Raw genomic sequence first — 21122 nt, forward strand, 5'->3', positions numbered from 1 at the left:
TAAGTCCTGCAGACTTAACTCAGGTCATCAGGCTGAGCGACAGTCCCTTTACTCACTAAACCAGCTCATCTGCCCACACGTATGTGCATATACATACATACATGTATACATACATATATATATATGTAATCTTAGACAAGTATACTATTTTTGAATTTTCATCTAAAACTGTTTATCTTAGTTCCTTTCCCATTGCCTGCTGTGATATAACACCATTACCAAGGCAACTTACAGAAAAAAATAATGTATCTTTGGAACTTACAGTTTCAAAAGGTTAGGGTCCATGACCATCATGGTGGGGAGTATGACAGCAGGCCAACAAGCATGGTGCTGAAGCAGTAGCTATGGGCTCACATCTTATAACTCAATCACGAGGCAGAGACCGCTAATTCAGGACTGTGTGGGCTTTTGAAATCTCAAAGCCCACCCCTAACGCTACACCTTCTCCAAGGAGGCCATACTCTCCGACCCTTCTCAAACAGCCCAGTCCCACCCACACCAGGAAAACAAGTATTAAAAATATATGAGCTTATGGAGGATATTCTCATTCAAACCACCGCACTATTTATTCTTTAGCATCCCCAAAAAAAACCAATTTATTTTTTATACACTTTGCTCAGTGACAGTTTATAAATGCAATGAAAATAACATATGAGCAAGTGACTATCGGTAATTTGTTTTACAAAAAAGAACTTCAAAGGTAGCATACTAGCTGCATGGGGATTTGTCACAGAATCCAATTTCTATAACGTTACCCCTTTGGCATGTCCAGGCAGAATCCGCAGTAACACCGATAACATCTAAATCACTTGAAGTTCTCAATTTCCCCTCATCCAGCAAGAAACCATTCAAGAAGGTGAAGAGTTAGCCAGCCACATGGGTTAGTGTGAGGGAAGACGGAGGCAAAGCTGGTGGGACCCATACTCTGCGTTGTGCTATATTACCATCATAATTAAGTGGGACTTCATACATAGGACTCCTAACTGAGCTTAAATATCGTTATCTATAAATTGGAAGCAGTAGACCAAACAATCTCTATTTTAAGATTCCACATGCATTTCATTTATCTGAAAATTGTTAATCCATATGGGCTGCAGAGTGATGGAAACACCAGGGAAGGCATAATGTCCAATTAAGCAGCACAGCGCCTTTCCCCCGGCGTCTGGAGCTAGTGTCAGTGTACACCCCTGCACCAAGCTGCTCCTCTCAATCAGGCCCTTCTAAGTGGCAATTTTTTCCATGTCTAACCAGCACTTGCTTTGACTTGTTGCTGTTGCTTTTTCCCTCTCAGCTAACTAAAAGATTATACCTTTGCGGAGGATTATGCCAGACGCTTTCACCCTGTCTTAGAAATCAAGATGAAAATGTCTCTTGGAGTCAAAGCCATTGACTTCATCAGCAACGTTTCCAAAATAGCATCTACATACAAGCACGTCCTCATGAGTTCCCCACGTGGTCTGCAATCCTGAGACTGAAGCAAGGCAAAACCTGGTTAGCAGCCCTGTGCTCCTAGGCAGCCCCAGCCCTTCTTATCTTTGCAGCCTTGCAGCACTTCTCAGAGACAGCACAGGGACACCCGCATGACAGCAATGTCCCCTTTAGTCCTTCCCTTCTGTCATTGAAGCCGCAGACATCGGCTTTAGCGCTTTTGCGATATAATGTATATCAAATCTGTTCCAGACTTGAAGTGGAATAATTTAACAAAATCCTAAACTGGGAGGAATCCATGTTGACTGTTTATTCTGCTCCACCTGGGGCCAACTATGACCTTTCCATTCAGTTGTAGCAACCTTTCTCCGATTTTCTAACACCAGCCATGCCCACAGAGCATTTGGCATCTATGAAAACTGATGCTTCACATAAGCCATCTTGTTTATCACCATAATTAGCAAGAAAATGTTAGTAGTCTCACATTCTAAACAAGGAAACCGGGGCTAGAGAGAATATTGCACAGGCCAGGAGTTCCCCCTGGGGATGACAGAGCAGGGATTTTGATCTTTGTCATTCTAAATTCCAGGACCCTTTGATTCAGCCATAGTATGTCTTTGCTAATTCAGAGTATATTCTGGCATGTAAACCTAACACCCACCCAACAATTTACCTGTTCAAACAGAGGCTGTCTAAGAGAAAAGCTACTTTGAATTGAACCAGATAATCTTCCCTGTTTCTCTCTTTGGCATTCTCAAACCCTCTGGCTGCTTTGTTGGCTTTGAGTGCTAATTGCATCTTACCATTCCATCATCTTCTATAATGTCCATTCTCTAATTTTCATTGATGAAGAGTCTTGGAGAATTCTGAGATAGGAGGCCAGATGTGAATTCAGGGGTTTGCCTTTCGCCATAATCCCATGCTCACAACCTCGGCTCAATACCGCCAATGTCAGGCAAATGTCATCTTCTTATTCTATGAAGTGTGGCGTGAACCTGTATTTGTAATATTGCCGGTAGAGGGAAACTTGCATCTTTTCCGTGTTGCGGTGTCCCTCCACAAAAGCATTTGATGACACGGTTGTGAGTGGAGCATTGCTGGTGACAGCCACTCCTGCTCCAGTCTCTTTATCCTCTTGGAATATTGCGGGCATTCTGTTCACTCCAGACTGTACTTTGTTCTTCCAGTGGAGTTTTCCTGAAGGTAATAAGCATGTTTCTCTTTGGTCCAAGAATATTTTATTATATTTTTCTGCCAAATTAAACAGATATTTTTTCCCCTGTTCTGAAGGTCTTTTTACTTAATTAGAATATCTTGGAATACTATCCTGACCACTTGTTAATTGGGACTTGGACAAACTACCTGATCACCAGTAGTCAGCCGCTTTCATTATCAGTAATGAAGTGGGTGGAGTATTTAGTGTTTGTGTTCTACAATGAATGTAAAGATTACAGTGTCAATAGCTCAATGTGGAATGTTTATTTCACAGTCTAAGTGAAAAGTTCCCTCTCAATTTGTATAGGTTATTCTCAAATGAGTAAATATCAATGTTTAGTCCACCCTCTGATATTGTCATTCCCAAATTCTGTTTATTGTCTGATATTTACCCTCTTCTTTGACTATTTATGTCTGATATGGTTGTATATGCTTGAAATAAATTCAGGGACCACACTCTAAAGTTACTTCTACTTCCTAGTTAAGTTTGGTTTCTTTATCATAGGCCCCAGGTAACTAGGATCCTTATGAAAATGGCCCCAATCCTACCTACATGGTGGATTTGTCCAATAGGATTCTCTGCCTCTCATGAAGTCTACTTGTAACTAATGGGTCCTGTTGGGAAAATGGTTGGTTGAGGATAAGGACAGCCTATAGCCAAGAGACAGTTTTCCTCTGTGCAAAATACTAGCCGGTCTGCCCAGAGATTGAACTGACTACCTTGACCTCATTAGCATTGCTCTCCACAAAGCTGAGTATTTTGCTTTCATTATTTTAGTAATGTGGCAATGATTCTAAAGCTACAGCAAGAGCTGTACTGAATTTAGAAATTTCATTATTCCCATTAGCCATGCAAATCAGGAAAAATGTGTATTAGAGAGGATGAATTAAAGTACTCCGTGGAAATCAGGTCTGGTAAATACATTTCCGGGTGACTACCTATGTAATGAATATGTAGCAGGTCTAGAGAAAGAGTTTGGTCATTGAAGGCTAGGCTCACTATCCTAAAATGATGTGAATATATAACGAAGGGATGCTCTTGTATGTTATGGGCTGGAGGATAAAAATGAAAATGAGGTGGAGGGAAAGAGGAAAACAATTTTATCAGGGAAATAAAAAAGTATATGAAAACAAATAATTGCAAGTGTAATAAGGGGGTGGGATAATCTGAACAATTCTTGGGCTTCCTTGATGATTAATAGTTTCATAACTTTTCAGTATCACAGAGACAGTCCTCAAAAGGAGTAAATGCTTTATCTGCTTCACATATTTGAGTCAGGTTTATTTTGGTCCTCTTATTAAAAAAAATAACAGAATATTGTGTGTGAGAGAGAGATAGAGAGACAGAGACAGACAGAGACAGAGACATCCATTTCAAAAATGAAGGTCAGGGAAGTGGTGACATGAAAATGAAGAAATTGACCAAGATCCTTATCTACATGAAGTTGGCATTTCAACAGTAACTGCTGGATGCAAAACTTCTAAGATTCAATAAATAAAAAATTCATTGAAATCATATATTAATAAAATATGTGACACAAATTGAGTGTTTAGAGTGTGGTGGGAATAAGAGAAGCGTCTGTAATGAAGGCTATTATGTGATTAAAGTAGGAGCAAATGTTTCCAGGCTATCATAATTGGAAGTGCCCTCCCAGCTCTGAGTTTCCTCATATGGCTGGTTCCGTAAGATTGGAGAGAGAGGCATCTCTGCCATTGGGAACTTCAAAGGAGCTCCAGGTTCTGGATTCAAAGCAATCGACTATAAATCTACTAACACCTAAATCCACCCAGTCCATAAAGCAAGGCTCCGCCACCCTGTCTATACCTCTAGCTTGGTGAGAACCTGGTGACCTGCCTTTGATCAGGGCTGGCTTGAGTAGTTATATTAGTATAATTTACAGAAGGTGGTGACCAAAGAACTAATTTCCCTGTCTGCTTCATCTTCCTACCTCATCTGCTCTCATCTTCCCTCCGTTATCCTTAGACTTGCTTTTGCTGATGTGACTTCCGTCCCTCATAGCTCAAGTACAGGTTTAAGGTTATTGAGGAACCTTGACCTCTTAGTGACTTAAATACCTCTCTGAGGTGAACTTCATTGCCCATACAGCCTGGTTGCCTAGCAACATGGCCACACTTAAAGATCAACTTCGGACTCATCCCTATCCAGGACTCAAAATCATTTTAACATCTACCTTCTTAAACCTATGGAATCTGATCTGACTTTTTTCTCATTGTCTCTGCACTCTTGGTCATTTCCCACGCTCAATTCACTAGCTGGCCTGCTGTCACTTCATTCTCTACCGGACATGTACTTGGTGTCAGGCACTTAAGGTTTTGATGCTTGCCTTTCCACATCATTCAATACCTTTATTTCTAGGATCTTCTACTTTTTCCTTCGCTGTTATTACTGAGAATTACAAAGGGGTAAAGACGTTTTGTTTGATTCATTACTGTTTGTAAAACCTTGTTAAACTCTGTTTTTTTTTTTAAAAAAAAATCAGTGTAACTTGATTTCATGTCATTACAATTCTCTGAAAGCACTTTTTTTTAAAAAAAGGAAACACTTCTTTAGTTTAGTAAATATTTAGTCTATTTAAAAAGTAAAGTTAAAAAGGTTAAATGACCAGTGCTATGGATAATTCTGGTCTTATTTTCTTGACCATAGGATTAAAGCTCAAAGAAGTAGGAGAGGAAAAAAAAGAGAGGGTTAAACAGTATATTAAAGAAGCCCTGTTATACCTTGACATCTACCCATAATCTGCTCATAGATTTTCAGTTATAGGAAGCAATGTGTCCCTTTCTTGTTTAAGTGACTTTGTGGTTAGATTCTGTCATTTGCAACTGAAAGGGACCTGAATAGAATAATATAGCTATTTGCATATATATATTATTTGCTCCTCTGCAATCATGTGCCACTTGGGAGAAGAGATTATGTTATGCATTTTCAAAATGCTTTGCACATTGTAAGTGTCCAATAAATATTTATTGAATGAATAAATCTATTTATAAAATAGCTTAAATTTGGATTGATGCAGTCTTCAGATTTCTTTAGGGTTATCTGGGCAATGAGCAACATCACACAGCAAAAGCCTGAAAAATAGTCTATGTCTTTAGGTGGGACTGTCAAAGTTTCATCCCTCACTTTCACTTTCCTTTTTTCTGAGATGAGAATGGAGACACCAGGTTGTTTGCATTCTTATTACTAGAAACGAGAGTCCCACTCTGTGAATAGAACAAGCAGGATGAGAGAATAAGATACTGACACTTTCTGGTTTTGTTCGGGTTTGTTTCTTGATACAGTTCCATGCTTGCCTTTTGTGGAAATGTCATCCCCATGTAGGAATGACCCTCACTAAGTCACATACTCTGGAAAACTGTAGCAAGAATGAGAATATGTCTCTCTGTCACCCAGTCTCTGTCTATCTCTCTGTCTCTGCCTGTTTGTCTCTCTCTGTGTGTCTCTCTGTCTCTGTCCGTCTCTCTCTCTCCTCTTTCTCTCTCTTTCTCTCTCTCTCTCGCTCTCTCTCTCTCTCTCTCTCTCTCTCTCTCTCTCTCTCTTACACACACACACACACACACACCAAAAATAAAGGATTAAACAGAAACTCAGCAGATGTGCAAGGCATATATCTGCAAAGGAAGATCACCTGGGCTCATGGAGCGATTATTCTCTGTTTCTATACCCACAAAGACAGGAACACAAAGAGACAAATCATTTAATTTATACAGAAAGGTCCCTTTGTGAATGTCTGGAGTCGGGAAAGTCAAAACTACCAAGGTCTCTTTCCTGAAGCAGCCGGAATGTGGGCGGGGGCAAACAGAACGATCTGTTTCAACATCACGCAGGAAGGAAACCATACACAATCAAAACAGCTTCCTTATTAATTGCCAATTTCAGAGGCACTCTAGCCTGCATTCTCCTGTCTTATTACTTGTTGAAAGTATAAGAGGATTGGGGGGGGGAGCACAAGAATCATCTATTTCTTTTTCTTTCGTGTCCGTGTGTATTTTAATTATCCCTCTTGAGATACAGCTTCCCTGTACCATTGTGACTGTAGTCTATTGCTTGCGGTTTTGTTTTGGACAGCATAGCTTTCATTATCAGTGCTTGCCCATTTTGTTTTCTGTTTGGTATTTTGAGGAGGTAAGGGCAATTAGAGTAACCACCAAACTGTCAACCCTGACCAGATTTTAAGAGGCTCACCTGCTTATCATTAGAAGAAACATAAAGTGAAGGGGGTTTTCACTGTGGGTTCAAGAACTCACGCTACTTGGAGCAGAAGTAGAGTTCTGGACTTCCATGTGAATTGCATGTACTAATTTGGTATTCATGGATTTCCTTTTTGAAAATATAACCAGGTTACTGCGAAGACAATGCCAACAATAATGATAACTAGTCAGGTGAGCCCTCCCGAATGCTCACTAAGAAGCAATCTACTTCATACATCACATAGAATAGCAAAACGGTCTCTAACAGCCAGTGCTAAATACTCAACACTTCCCTCACCTGCCTGTGGAGACAAAGATATTGATGCGTAGGAAGTCATCCAAACCTCACTGTGTTAAGCATGCAAAATTATCCTTAATGCAAAACAAGGAGTGTTCTTAGAAAAAACAGAGTTTTCGTTCTGAAGGGTTTTCCTGGTAATGTGGCAGAGGCAGCAAAGAGAACTCTGTGAAATAATGTGGCTATTAAGTGAATATATGTAAAATCTCAGTCGAACTTGGACTGCCTCTCAGGTAATTGCACAAGTGCATGCATTACCAAGACACATAAGCGTTACAAGGCCCCGAACCGCAAAGATGCAGGTGAGAAACTAAACTCATACAGCACTGAAAAAAAAAAAATAAGGACACAGAGGAGCTGTTTACCATTTAAATACTAACAGCAGAGCATATTTGATTTTTATTATGCTCTGATTTGAAAATAGCACAAAATAATCCAGAACAGAGTAGCCAGAGAAGAGTATCTCAGTGACCATTTCATGCTTAATATTGCTTCATTTCCTTTTATTTGTTTTCTCAGTGTACATACTTAGGTTCAGAGGTTTTTAATGTACATCAAACATGCACTAAGTATTGATTCCTAAGAATGACCTTCAAATGAGTCCCACCTGCTGGTTACTGTACTGTTTTTCAGTACTGTTCAACTACCACCTGGAATGAGGTCTTCTGTTCTTCCTTGTAGTATTTCCATCATAAGCTAAAACCATGGAAATGGGACGAGGAATAAAGCTTCACTAACGCGACCACACTCTCAGATTTCTGCCCAGTGCACTCTGGTGATCATTTTACTGTGATAAGACCTAGGTAAAGGCCACCACGTGCTTGGTCTTCTAGGGGACCTAACAACAGGTAGAGCACATCTTAAGTATCATCACATTCATTGACATGTGATGCTGCCACCCAACAGGGTGCAAGCCTTCCTTTTTTATCTTTCTTGAATCATGGTCTTGTGTAGGTACCTTCACATCAGGACGTTTATGATCCTATGCTATTCTACTCACAATACCAAACCAAAGTACCAGAGACTGGGTTGTATAAACAATAGAAATGTATTTTCTCACACATATAAAGTCTAAAGTCTTAGTGAAATTGCTTACACATTCAGTGTCTGGTAAAAAAAAGAAAAAGAAATAAGACAAAAAGAAAAAAAAAGTGTTTCTGGCCTCTAGAATTCTGCCTCATTGACATGTCTTGGTGTTATTCTGTAGATTGGATCTTGAATTGTTCTCCAAATTTCTTTGTGTTAAATGTTCTATCTAGAGAGAGATGCTTTTGAGGAGGAGTGGTGAAACTGCTGAGACTTGGGGTGAACGGTGATGTGTTTTTCTTATTGATCATGCCCCCAGCCTGGAATTGTAGGACCCTACCCTCTTCTTCTTCTTTTTGTTGTTTCCCCTAACCATGAGGTCAGTGGTATTGTTCTGCTGCACACTGCTTCCATGGTGAAGTGCCTTGCCAGAGGCCCAAATAACTAGACCACATAATAACATGAACTGGAACTTATGAAGCCATGAACCAAAGCTGCCTTGTCTCTTTTAAATTGGTTATACTGAGCATTTTGTGTAGCAACCAAACCTGACTTTCTTAGGTATAGTAAGGAGGGGGAGGACAGAGCACAAGCCAGGGAGATTCAGCTAATGGTGTCTCATGTTACACTAATACATACCATATTGTTTGGGGACTCTATTTCTTTACTCTCACTTAGTTTGCTTTCCAAACTATACCAAGAAAAACTATACCAAGATGCAACACAACTCTACTGTGGAGCCCAGTATGTGAATCTCAGACGGACAGGGACACAAATGTTTAGCTCATGGCAGCATTCCTGTTGTAAAACTTACTCTCCTGCCTCATTTTAAGGAAGTAAATGAAACATATGGAAAAGCATTGGGTAAATGGGCAAAACCAGAGAAAATGAATAGAAAAAGTGATGAGTGGTGAAACCTGTGTTTTCAATGACTTAAAAGATCAGAGGTAGTGCGTTGAAGAAAATTTATATGTTTACTGTTTGTGACTTCAGTAAAAGCAAAGACATAATTGAAGATTTATACCTTAATTTAAAGAAATTTAAGCCTATTATTGTAATGACCTTCAGCTGTTGATTAGTAAAGATGGTGAAAATATTAGGTATGTCATAGTTAACAACTAAACAATATAAGTCAATATTAGAAATACCAAAATATTATATTGTTCCCTCTTCATAGTACGACATGATCTCACTGTGTTATCTAGAATAGGTTTAAACTTGTGAGCCCAGATGATCCTCCTCCCTCAACTTCCCAAGTGGGTGGGGAGCGGCTGAGGTGTGCACTGCACTGAACTAAAATATCATTATTGAAGTGCTTGCAGTAAGAATTGTGTTTTCATGAAATTGATGTTACCTTCTGGAGAGCTAATAGAAGCACTAATTAAAGGTAAAAAGTTACATGAACAAAAGATAATTTATGTAATTAAAACTGCTCATTTTATAGAAGGCAGTTTGATTTTGCCATTGCGTGATTTAAACTGCTCTACACAAAGCGACAGAAAGAATTTGGGCATAGGATGGAGAAATATTAGAAGTACAGTGGCTATTTCATCTCTCATCTAACAATCTGTCTCACTGGTAACCTCTTCTTTTAATTATATATACATCTGTTTCTGAGTAAACTGTTGAAAACACCCACAATTCAGGTCACATGTGTAGCATTGGTTTGAAGAATTCTTTTAAATGTGACCAAAACACAACTAGAGCAAGAAAAAAAAAATCAATATTTCCTTCAATATTTCACAATATATTTATTAATAGACAAGGCAGGATCTCAGTAGAAACAAACAGGTTTGACATTAAAATTCTTATTAATTAAAACTTGTAAGTGTTGACTTATATAAACACTTTTTAACATGCTACTAAAAGGCAAATTCATTTGATGCTAGCTCAAGGCACACAGTGAATACCTGTGCTGAGTTAAATGTGGCTTGGTTACCAAGCTCTGATTTGACTCCCCTTTCTTTTTTGGTATTCCAATATCTTCTGAAAACAGAACAATAACAATAACAAACATTAAAAAAATCTGCTAGCTCTCCTTTCTGTCTTCCATCACTTTACTCCAGTATTATGAAAAAGCTTGTGACTAAAAGTACAATCCCAACCCAAACAAGGCTGTTTCCAGATCTAGGCTTCCCTTAAAATGATGATGGCTTTGAAATTATCATTTATTCAGTAAAGTATAAATAAGAAGGTCAGGAAGCCTTCTTGAGTAGTCCTTTAATGGGTAGGTCATGAATGTCCTTAGACCTTCTGCTTAGTTTCGTCTCTTTTCCTCCTGACCAGAATGTAAGTGCCCTGAGTAGCACAATGGACTATAGTATGTTATTGAATTTTCTAGTGCTCTAGCCCCACATTGGGTGGCAAAATATTGCTGGTTGTTATTTACTCTTAGCTTTTTGGGCTCTTTGGCTCTTTTGGGGGCCTGCCAACCAGCTTCCAAATATATTACACACAGAATTTTTTTCTTACTTATGAGTGCCCAGCCTTAGCTTAGCTTATTTCTTGCCAGTTGTTTTTAACTTAAATTATCCTGACTCCCTCTCACCTTAGAGCTTTTTCCTCTTCTTACTTCTGTCTATCTTACTCCATTGCTGACTGTGTGGCTAGCCCATAGCATCCTTCACTCCTTGTTCTCTTCTTCTATATTTCTCCTTCTATTTATGCTCTCTGCTGGCCAGACATGCCTATCCTTTCTCTTGCTTCACTATTAGCCATTCTGCTCTTTATTAGACCATTAAGTGTTTTAGACAGGCAAAGAATCACAGTTTTAAAGAGCTAAGCAAATGCAGCATAAACAAAAGTAACAGACCTAGAAATAACATTCCACAATGATAGTAAGACCTGAAGCAAAAAACACAGTAGAGCAATGAGAGTGAACCTGCATTATGGGACTTAACATATCAGAACTGTAGAAGAAACATTGGGAGTCCGAGATTCCATTTGACAAGGAAGCAGTCCCTACTACATTATCTGCTCTCTCAATTCAATTGGATGCACCACCATGCTGCCATCCAAAATCAGGAATATCCTTCACCACCATGCCACCATCAAGGATATCCTTTCCCACCATGCTACCATTCAAAATCAAGAATATCCTTCACAGCCTTGAACGACAGTCTTCTAAACCTGTAAGACTGACAAAGCTACTCATGGAGACTCTACAATGGATGGACCAGAAGATACAATTTACCTGACTACTAATAGAAAAATAAAGCTTAAAAAGTTTTGTATTCTTATTGTCTATCCCATGGGCCAAAAACAAAAGAACTTATATCAGCCAACTGAGTGGCTCCTTTATGACTGAGCAGCTACTGCATCTAGTAGCTAAGTACTGCTGGTTTCCTCCAGGCCTTAGAGCAGTTGCTCGTTCTCGGTGCATTGCAGTACATCTGTAGCTGAGATACACTAGAAGACAAGTGTGCAATTCTGTTATCTCTAACTATGAAGGTCTAGTTATAGGGTGGTGGTAAACAGGCAAGGACACAAGTCTTAGCAGCAGCGGGCAGAAACAAGTGTTTGTAATGTGCTTAATTTGCTGTTCATAGCCATTCCTGCACTTGAGATGAAGCACTATCCATTTTTAGTGTGGTAGAGCCACATAGAACCAAGTTTAACAGACTCAACTAAAAGTTGCACAGAGTTTATTGTGTCTTCATAAACTGCAACCCATTGATCAGTCAAGTGAACACAGCTGTAGAAAGGTAATCTACATACAGTGTGTATTTGTGGGCAGTAAATTTGAATCTATTTGCTCTCTGTCTAAAATTGATTAGCTATAAATACAACTCAGGGACCAGTGAAATGGCTCAGCAGGTATAGACTCTTGCTTTGCTGACACACAGCAGAAGTGTAGCGACACCTACAAACTGTCCTTTGGCCACTGCATGTGTCTTTCCTCAACCCAAATATATAGGAAAATGCTGATACACTGTATAAATAAAACCAAGAAATGAATGTGAATATGGGCAAGGCTACTGGCTTGAAGCAAGTGAAAAACAGACATTCTTTAAAAGAAACAGTTAACAGAATAAGCAAGAGAAATATTTGGTTCCCTCAATAGCACATGAAAGCATATTATATCCATGGAAAGTAAATTCAGTAATAGGAAAATAATAAGATACTGTGAAAATTCTGTAGACTAGTTCCTCCAGAGTGGTTGGGCAGGCCTGATGGTAGATTGAAAGGAAAGCTGTCAAAATAAAAATATGAACTGAATACTGTGAGACAACAGTTTGAGAATTTGTAGTAATAATATGGTAGAAAAACTTAAGAAGCCATAGGCAATATAATATATACAAACATTTTAAAGTTACTATAATGTGTAAAACAACCAATTATTAGGTGAAACAAGATTGAGAAGCCCATCATAAAGAAATTTCATGTAAAACAGAAAGGTAAGGAAGATAAAAATCTTTTAAAAGCAGAGTTAAGTATTTTTTTTAATTGAGTAAAAGCTTGAAAAGAAACACTTTTATTATGAGAAGTATCTGATACAGTTATCACAATTGTGATAGTGTTCCAGTAATATGACAAAATAATTGAGTTAAACCACTTAAAGGAAGAAAACCTATTCTTGCTATGATTTCAGTCTAAGGGTGGTGCCATGTGTGGTGAGGGAAGCTGCTTTGCTCCTGGCTTTCAGAATGCAGACCTAAATAAAGGAAGAGACTGGCAACAAGACACAACTTTCAAAGATATACCCATGGATGCACTCTCTACAGGACTCCCACTTTCCAGTTTCTACCACCTCTCATTTGACTGCTTAAAAGCCTATCAATGGATTAATCCTTTGGTTTAGGTCAGAACCTTCATTTTATAATATTCTCACTTCTGAACAGCAAATGTGGAATGCTGCATCTGATATTTCATATCCAAGCCACATATAATACCCAATAAAATAAATTCTATATATGAATATATAGCAACATCAAGGAAAAGAAATAAAGAGATTGAAAGCATTTCCATTATTAACTTTAGGAGTATCTGCCGCAAATTTCAGGACCAAGGCTCTGGGTGTGGAGTTGTCTGTAGCGCTATCTGTGATTTATTTCTTTAAGGAGGTGCTCTGAAGTAAGTAGAGCGCAATGTTAGCATCTGCTAAATTTAATGACAACATTTCTGTCTGTTGTCGGTTATAGTTTTATCTGTAGTTTTCCATATGTTTGTAATATTTTATGTTTTAAAAGATTAGTCTTGGAGGCTGTAAAGATAATCACTAAGTAGAATTAAAAATAAATTATATACAACTATATCACCAAAAAAGAAGACAGCAGGATAGCTATGATGCAGAAAGAAAATTTCATAAAGTACAGAAAAATTAGAACATAATAGACCACAAATGAGTAAACAAGATTGAAAAGTACAAATGTCTCTCTGCTGTCCGTAACTTTAGTGAGATGCACTCTTGTATCAGCCAGAAAGTTAATAATACTAAATATGAATTCCTTATTAATGTGTGCCTGGGACCATGCTGTATGCTGTCTTTGTTGCCTTAAATGTTTTAAGGCCCTAAATTCTCATGTCAACTTGGAACAAAGTACTATTATTATCTACATTTTATTCACTGTCTGAATTGATAAAATAATTTAAAGGTAAATGTTTTTTTTGCAATAAATGTTCTAGTAGACAGTAACTCCTTTTGTCTGTACAACTAAAAAATAAAAGAAACAGGCTACAAAATGTTACTATTATACAAAATAGAATATCAACGAATATGATTAAGTACTGTATAGAGATTGATTTTATACTTCTAAAAAGATTATATGATGAACATTTAACTATATATTTAAAACATTTAAACAACAGGACAAAAATGGTACAAAAATGGTGTGGAGGAACTATCTGTGGTTCCATCTTTTAACACTGAAATCCCAGCAATGCACGTGACAGTCTGAAGAGGTTAGGCCTTTAGCAAGTGAATTCATCACAAGGGCAGCCACCAAGATGATAAAAGAGATACCAGATTGCTAGCTAGTCCAATCCATAATGTGAAAGCTCCGTGAGGAACTACCACTGTCAATCAGAAACAGGGTCCTCAATCACTCAGCATTGAATCTACTCAGTGCCTTTTGGACTTCTCAACCCTGGAACTGTGGGAAATTGATTTCTGTAGTTGCTAAGTCACCTGGTCTGTGATAATTTGTTACAGAAGGCTGAAGAGACTAGATCAAAATGTGACAAAGTATCAGACAAAGCTTTTAAAAGTGTTTGGAGTTTCCAAGTAGAGACAAGAAGGAAAGAAGATGTAGAATATTGTTTAACCTAGAATTTACATGTGGGCTTCTTGGATCCTAAGAAATCTTTGAAATCAGTGTTTGCAGGTACAATGGTGAACTTCACTTGAAGTATGATATCCTTACCATATTCTTGGAAAATGATTGTATTCTGAACAAGGGAAATGATTGTATTCCAAATTACTGTGATTAGTGAATACAGAAATGCTTTGACTTGATAGCAGGGCAGAACAGAGCTAGGCAGGTAAAACTAAACTCAATGCTGGGGGGAAAAGGCAGAGTCAAGGAGATGCCGAACAGAGCCTTGCTGGTAAGCCACAACCACGGAGCATTACACAGATTAACAGAAACGGGTTAAATTAAGATGTAAGAGCTAGTCAATAAAAAAACTAGAGATAGTAAGTCAAGCAGTGATTCAATTAATACAGTTTCTGTGCAGTTATTTTATGTCTGAGCTGCCAGGAAGTCGGGAAATGAACTAGCAGCCTCTTAAAACATGTTTGTTACATCAAGAAACGATTTCATGTTTTAATCCATGAAATATTTACCCAAAGTACCCTTGTATATAAACTTTCAAAAGTAAAAGATTTGAGTTACCCATTAAATTTTTAATTTATCATTTTACATGAATATATAGTGCTGGTATGTATGTATGCGCACAATGTTCGTGTAGTGCTTTCAGAAGCCTGAAAAGAGCATCATATTCCATGGAACTGAAATTATAGATGACTGTAAGTAGTTATCTGGGTGCTGAGAACTGAACGAAGCTCCTCTGGAAGATCAGTCAGTGCTGATAACTGTGGAGCCCTCTTTTCAGTCCCCATGTTTTGAGTTATTATTGAAGCTGTTTATTTCACGCTTGGCCTGTATACTAATATTAACATCTAAAATAATGGGGATCATAATGGCATACTTTGAGGCTTCCCATTGAAGCAAAATACATAGTTATCAACATATATGAATTGAATTAGTGAATCAATAATGCTCTTGTTTGTTAAAGGATCACTTCCTTTAATAATTCTATATTTAAACACATATCTGTAACTCCGTTGCTCCTTCATCAGACTTGGAACAGTGTCATTACTCATTGAGTCACCTCAATCACCTTCAAGATACATATACATACATATATGTGTGTGTGTTTACACACACATATGTATACAGATACATACAACAATATATGTATGTTCTCTATACACACATATATACAACATATACAAGTTACATATGTGTGTATATGTAGGATGCATGTGCATATTCATGTACACACATATGGAAAAACAGATTTGCGTATATGAGTCCATGTGTGCATTTGTGTGAAGGCCTGATGTTGATCTCAGGGATCTTCCTTGGCCATTTGTCATCTTTGCTATTAACACAAGGTCTCTTGCTCAGTCCAGAGCTTGACATTCTGTCTAGTCTGGCCAGCCAGCCTGCTCCTAGATTCACTATTTCTACTTTTCATATTATAGAATTATAGGCTAACTGCCATACCCACATTGATTTTTCTTGGGGTTTGGGGATCCAAACTCTTGTTTCATCCATGCATGCACAGCCATGTTTTACTTTCTAAGTCATCACCCCAGCATAATATCTAATATGATCAAAAAACCTCTATATTTTTATTTTTTCAATATGATTTTAATTGAAATGGAATTACAACACTTTGTCTCCTCTCTTCCATCCCTCCAGTCGTTCCTAGGAATCTACCTTTTAACTCTTCCCATGTATCCCCTCATGTTGATAGCTTTTCTTTGATAATTGCGATGTATACATATACAAATAATATACATGTAAGTATATAAACAAATATATACATATAATCTTCTGATCCATTTTTATTGCTGGTCACTATCTTAGTTAAAGTTTTTATTGCTATGAAGAGACATCATGACCGAGGCAGCTCTTACAAAGGTCATCCATTTAATTGTGGTGACTTGCTTACAGTTCAGAGGTTCAGTCCACTATCATGGCAAGGAGCATGGTGGTGTGCAGGCAGATTAGAGCTGAGAGTTTTGACATCTTCATAGCAGGCAATAGAAAGTAGAGTGACAGTCACACTCATGGAAGCTTGAGTAAGAGACCATAAAGCCTTTCCCCATTTTCCCACTTCCTCCAACAAGGCCATATTTAATAGTGCCACAACCTTTGGAAGTCATTTTTTTTCAAACCACAACAGTGACTATATGTTTTCAAGGCTCCCCACTCTGCCTTGGGCAACCCCAAAGGGGGCTTAACCTTGGAAAAGAATAATTCTCCCAGAAAGTCATGAGTTACTTGTAGTTCTTTGCCAGAGGTGGGATCCTTGAAATTTCCCCCTTCTATATTAATATGCCCATTGACAATGCCATTTTTCTGGTTTTCTTTATGCATCAATTTATGGGAGAGACTGTTTCACTGTAGAGTTTCTCGTATTCTGGATCTTGCAACATTTCTATACCTGATTCCATAGACGTTCCTGGGTCATTAATGCACAAGCTGTGACACAGGCATCCACTGAGATTGGGCTCCTCATTCCCCATTGTTCTCTCCACTGTGTCCAGTTCTGGTCTTCTGTGGTGGTTTCCATTTGCTTTAAAGAGAGGCTTCTTCAGTGAGGGGTGGCAGCTGCAATTCTCTGTGAGCATAAGGACAAGGTAGAGAATGCAGTGAGGAATAGTGCTGGTCTCGCCAAGCGTCCGACAAAGATTCTTTGTTAATGTCCATGATCCCACTGGCTTTGGGAAGCTGGCTAGGTTTTCAGTACCAGGCATGATTTGACTCCCATTGAATGGGCCTTAACTATAATTCGACAGCTGAGTGCTACCTATTATGCTTTTTGGATATCTTGCCATACTAGTTACTATCTCGGTTTATAGGTTTTGCAACAGGGTAAGACTGTTTACTTTCTTCCCTCCTTTGGAAGCTTATATAGTATTTTTGGTACCATGCAGACTTATATTGTGGTGAGTCCTAAGTGTGTGGTGTCTTCAGCCAATAGGAGTCTACCCTTAACTCCTGGGAGCCAATCAAGTGTTCATATTGTCTATGGGAGTCACTTGGTCTACCTTTATGAAACATCTTTATATCTGATAGTTTTAAAAAGATTGCATAACACAAAGGACATTTAAGATTTTGAAAATGAACCCAAAGGTGATACTTAGAAGAAAAACATGCTGACATGGGTACTTTTATGAAGTTAAAAAAAAAATAGAAGAAGCAAAGCAAAAGGAAACAAAGATGAGTTCCAACAAAGGAAAGCATCAGTCAATGACTTATTTAAAAACTGAGAAATTTGGAGCATAATTGTCTCTATAAGGATTTAAAGTGTTGATATTACACATTAAAGCTTTTTAAGAATGTTTATACCAATGTTCACCAGGCTTATAAACCAATTTAGCATTGTCTCATACTCAGATTGCATGGAAAATAAGTTTTCTATCTTTAAGAATATAAAACCTAGGAAGGGTAATAGATGAGAGTTTTATGCTTATGAACATAAACTGTGATTATTTACTGTGCCTCAACAATGATGAAATCACTCAAGGTTTCATAGCAAGACACAAAACCCTGGGGAAGCTATTAAGAATTCAGTATTAGCAGTTCATGGAGGAAAATGGATTCCACTTACTAAAATGATTTTAAAATGTTTTCCGTAAAATGCAAATACCACAGCACTGTGAAGACAGACATTTAGGTAGGCTTTATTTGAATCTGTTTTTATACAATAGCAATGTGTTATTTTCAGTGGTATCCAAAAATTGCATTGCCTCTTGAATGGTGGACTTGTGACAAACTTTGGACGAGGGAGAAGTACAAGAGTCTGAGGGCTGTGTGGAGATGTGTCCTGAAAGCCTCTTCACACAATGAATGCCCTGCTACAGCCTACACCTCACAGTGAGCTGGAATAACAGTGTAGAACCACAATAGATCATAGTGGATGCTTCTTGAGATCCACAACGTGTTAAGTAAGCCCTTCTTTGAGATACTGTGATGTTCCCAGACAAAAGGCAGAAGTTAATGTGGGTCTAACTGAGTCAACTTTTACTTAATGCTTCAGAACTTTCCATTCTTACACTTAGAAGGAAAAAAAATAGAAACACACAAACAAAAATCTATGAATAGTGGAAACTAACAATGAATAAAAAGAAAAGCAAGCACTTTGGGCAATTAATAATCCCTGCTTTCCAAAGACCACTAAGTGTTGTGTGTGGTTGTTAGCCTTTCAGAGTGACTTGACAATGCTGCAGAAGCAGGGCAAGTGTCATATCGGAATTTGTTCCCGCTTTAGCTTCCGGTGAGCACGTCTTTCTTGCGAGCCGCTTCGTAGAACAAGACTGAAATGGAGATCTTGAACAAGTGGGATGATGGAGAATGCATGCTCAGAGGCAGATCAGGGATGGGATGCTGCATTGGTGCTTGCTAGATCTTTCTGTTTGATACTTAGTGTTAAAGAGACGTCATTGAAAAAAACATTTTGTTCATTTGGAGGAGGTTAATTTTTCATAATCACTGAGTTCTTAGAGTAAATATAATTTCTAAACAACTGGGGAGTTTCTGCTGGATAAAGTTTACTAAGGATGCAGAAAATAAAATGAACGGGAAATAAATCAGACTGTTTTTAGTAGCCCATCTCTATTAGTCTGCCTCTTTCTCTGAGTATTGAGTATGACAGTATGCTCCTGTCTTAAGGCCTCCCTCCTTTAACCTCTGCTGCCTGCTCTTCCCGACACTTTATTCATCCACCCCTATGACACTGTTGGATTTTCATTGTATTAAAAGTTTCCTACTGAAAGCACTGTCTTAGGCCTTCCCAGAGAGCAGTCTGTTTAGGAGCCCCAGCCCTCCACATGCAGACTGTAATCTGATGTTATGACCTCATATGTACTCTAAGGAGCCACACACATCAACTCATCACTTAGTTCTGTGTAGTTTTAAATCCCTACAACAAGCCAGGAATACAGCATTGATTTTCAGTCATAGCACAAGTCACCTTCTTACGTCATCCAGTGTCTTGTTTAATGTCATGTCCAGGAAAAAGAAAGAGAAAGGTTTGGATTTGATAGTAAAGGAAAACAATACAAAAAAGTGATCTACTTTTAAAAAAATGCCTGGGAATGAAAAATTAATTATGGAGAAGTATATCATATCCTGATAGATATTAAAATAAGCCAATATGACTATTCATCAATCTGTGGACAGAAGGACCACAGCAAGGGGGATACTTGGAGCTAAGTGCTGTAGGATATACGTCTATCATATCTAAATAGAGTTTATCATTAAGCCTGTTAGCCAAAACCTGTAGGAGATTGTGAGTGTTTTTTTCTTTTTCTGTTTTGTTTTCTTTAGTCCTGGCATTTTGGAACCAGCCTCCTGCTGAAGTAAATTTGTCTCCAATCACAATCCCAGGTGGGTGGCCTCACTCGCAGAAGGACCTTAGTGGATGACTCACATGGACAGCAAAATGCCTACTTGCATGGGAACGTATCACCCTTCCTATACCATACCATGCCATTGTCCACCCCGTGACCATGATACTTAGTTTCTTATCCATCATTCCTGTATCTCACTGTCGAAGGCCAACTGCTGCATTCCCCCCAGCCACATCATCTTTGCTCTTCTGAAGAGTGTTTCCTTCTCCAGTGGCCACTTTCTCCCATTCACACCGGCTCCCTCCCATTCACACCTGCTCCCATTCCCCGCCTACTCCTCCCAGGACTCATCACTTGAACTCTCTGGGATAGCATGATATTCCATATCCTAACTGTTTGATGCTGTTGCCACTAACCTCTGAGAACTTCCAAACATTTGAACCAAATGAGGAATGGAATTTTAACATTGCTGGAACTTAAACGGCAGACTTGCTTAGTGACCAGGGGCAATGATACTGTATAGTATTTTATAACCCCTTAAAATGATAGTAAACGTCTAGATTTCAAGACTGGTCCAGAATCCAAAGCTGTCGAGCAGTGTGAGTGCACCCCTGCATATGCTCTTGTTCTTAGCTTTCAACTTGTGTGAGGCTTCTAAGTCATTCGGAACAATATGTCATTAAATCCCACCCTCGCTAGTCAGTTGTTTGACTTGCAGAGGACTGGAAAAGATAAAATGTGACATTATTTTAAACTTTACTGTTCTTCAAATAGCCCACATCCAGGCACCTGGAAGCACAATTACACTTCCCATCAAAATGATGTGCACGGAACAGAAGCAATCACTTCAGGTTGGATTTTTTCATAGGAATTTTCAATAAATTTGCGTTAACTACACTTTTTACACTTTAACCTGCTATTACCAATGTTTCAAATGAATTAAGGTCAATACCATTGCCATTGTTGTTTACATATAAATCAATCTGTGTGTAGTGAAGAGGGATTAGTTTTTCTTTGATTGTTTTCCTATAGCACTGAAATAAACCATTCCATTTAGTCTGATTAGTGGAATGCAGCAAACCTCTTGTTTAAAGTTAATGATAACAATAGTAACAATTGTTATTACTATGCATTGAGTGCCTATTTTCGCCTGACACCATCTTGTATGTTCAAGACACGGTGTGATATTTAGTTCATTGCACAGCAAATCTTAGACAGAAGTATAGATTTCATGTTCAGTGTGCATACAGCTTAAACAAGGAGAAGTAACTTCTGCAAAGTTAATGTACATTCGTATTCAATGCACACAGACTAACCACATAGATCCACCTCTATCTGATGCCAAGTCCACCTTGTGCG

At 38.3% G+C, this 21122-nt stretch overlaps 1 protein-coding gene across 2 annotated transcripts in view; it reads left to right on the forward strand.

Moving 5' to 3' along the window:
- The window catches only part of Lsamp (limbic system associated membrane protein), a 2072304-nt gene that overhangs the window by 756505 nt on the left and 1294677 nt on the right, over nucleotides 1–21122 (forward strand). For both annotated transcript variants that reach the window (XM_087900115.1, XM_087900119.1), the window contains exon 2: nucleotides 19741–19800. In XM_087900115.1, the coding sequence (XP_087756241.1) occupies nucleotides 19741–19800 (60 nt within the window). The remainder of the gene's footprint in view (nucleotides 1–19740; nucleotides 19801–21122) is intronic.

The sequence above is a fragment of the Myodes glareolus genome, chromosome 2 (genome assembly GCF_982192425.1).
Source record: "Myodes glareolus chromosome 2, mMyoGla1.1, whole genome shotgun sequence".
Classification (NCBI taxonomy): domain Eukaryota; kingdom Metazoa; phylum Chordata; class Mammalia; order Rodentia; family Cricetidae; genus Myodes; species Myodes glareolus.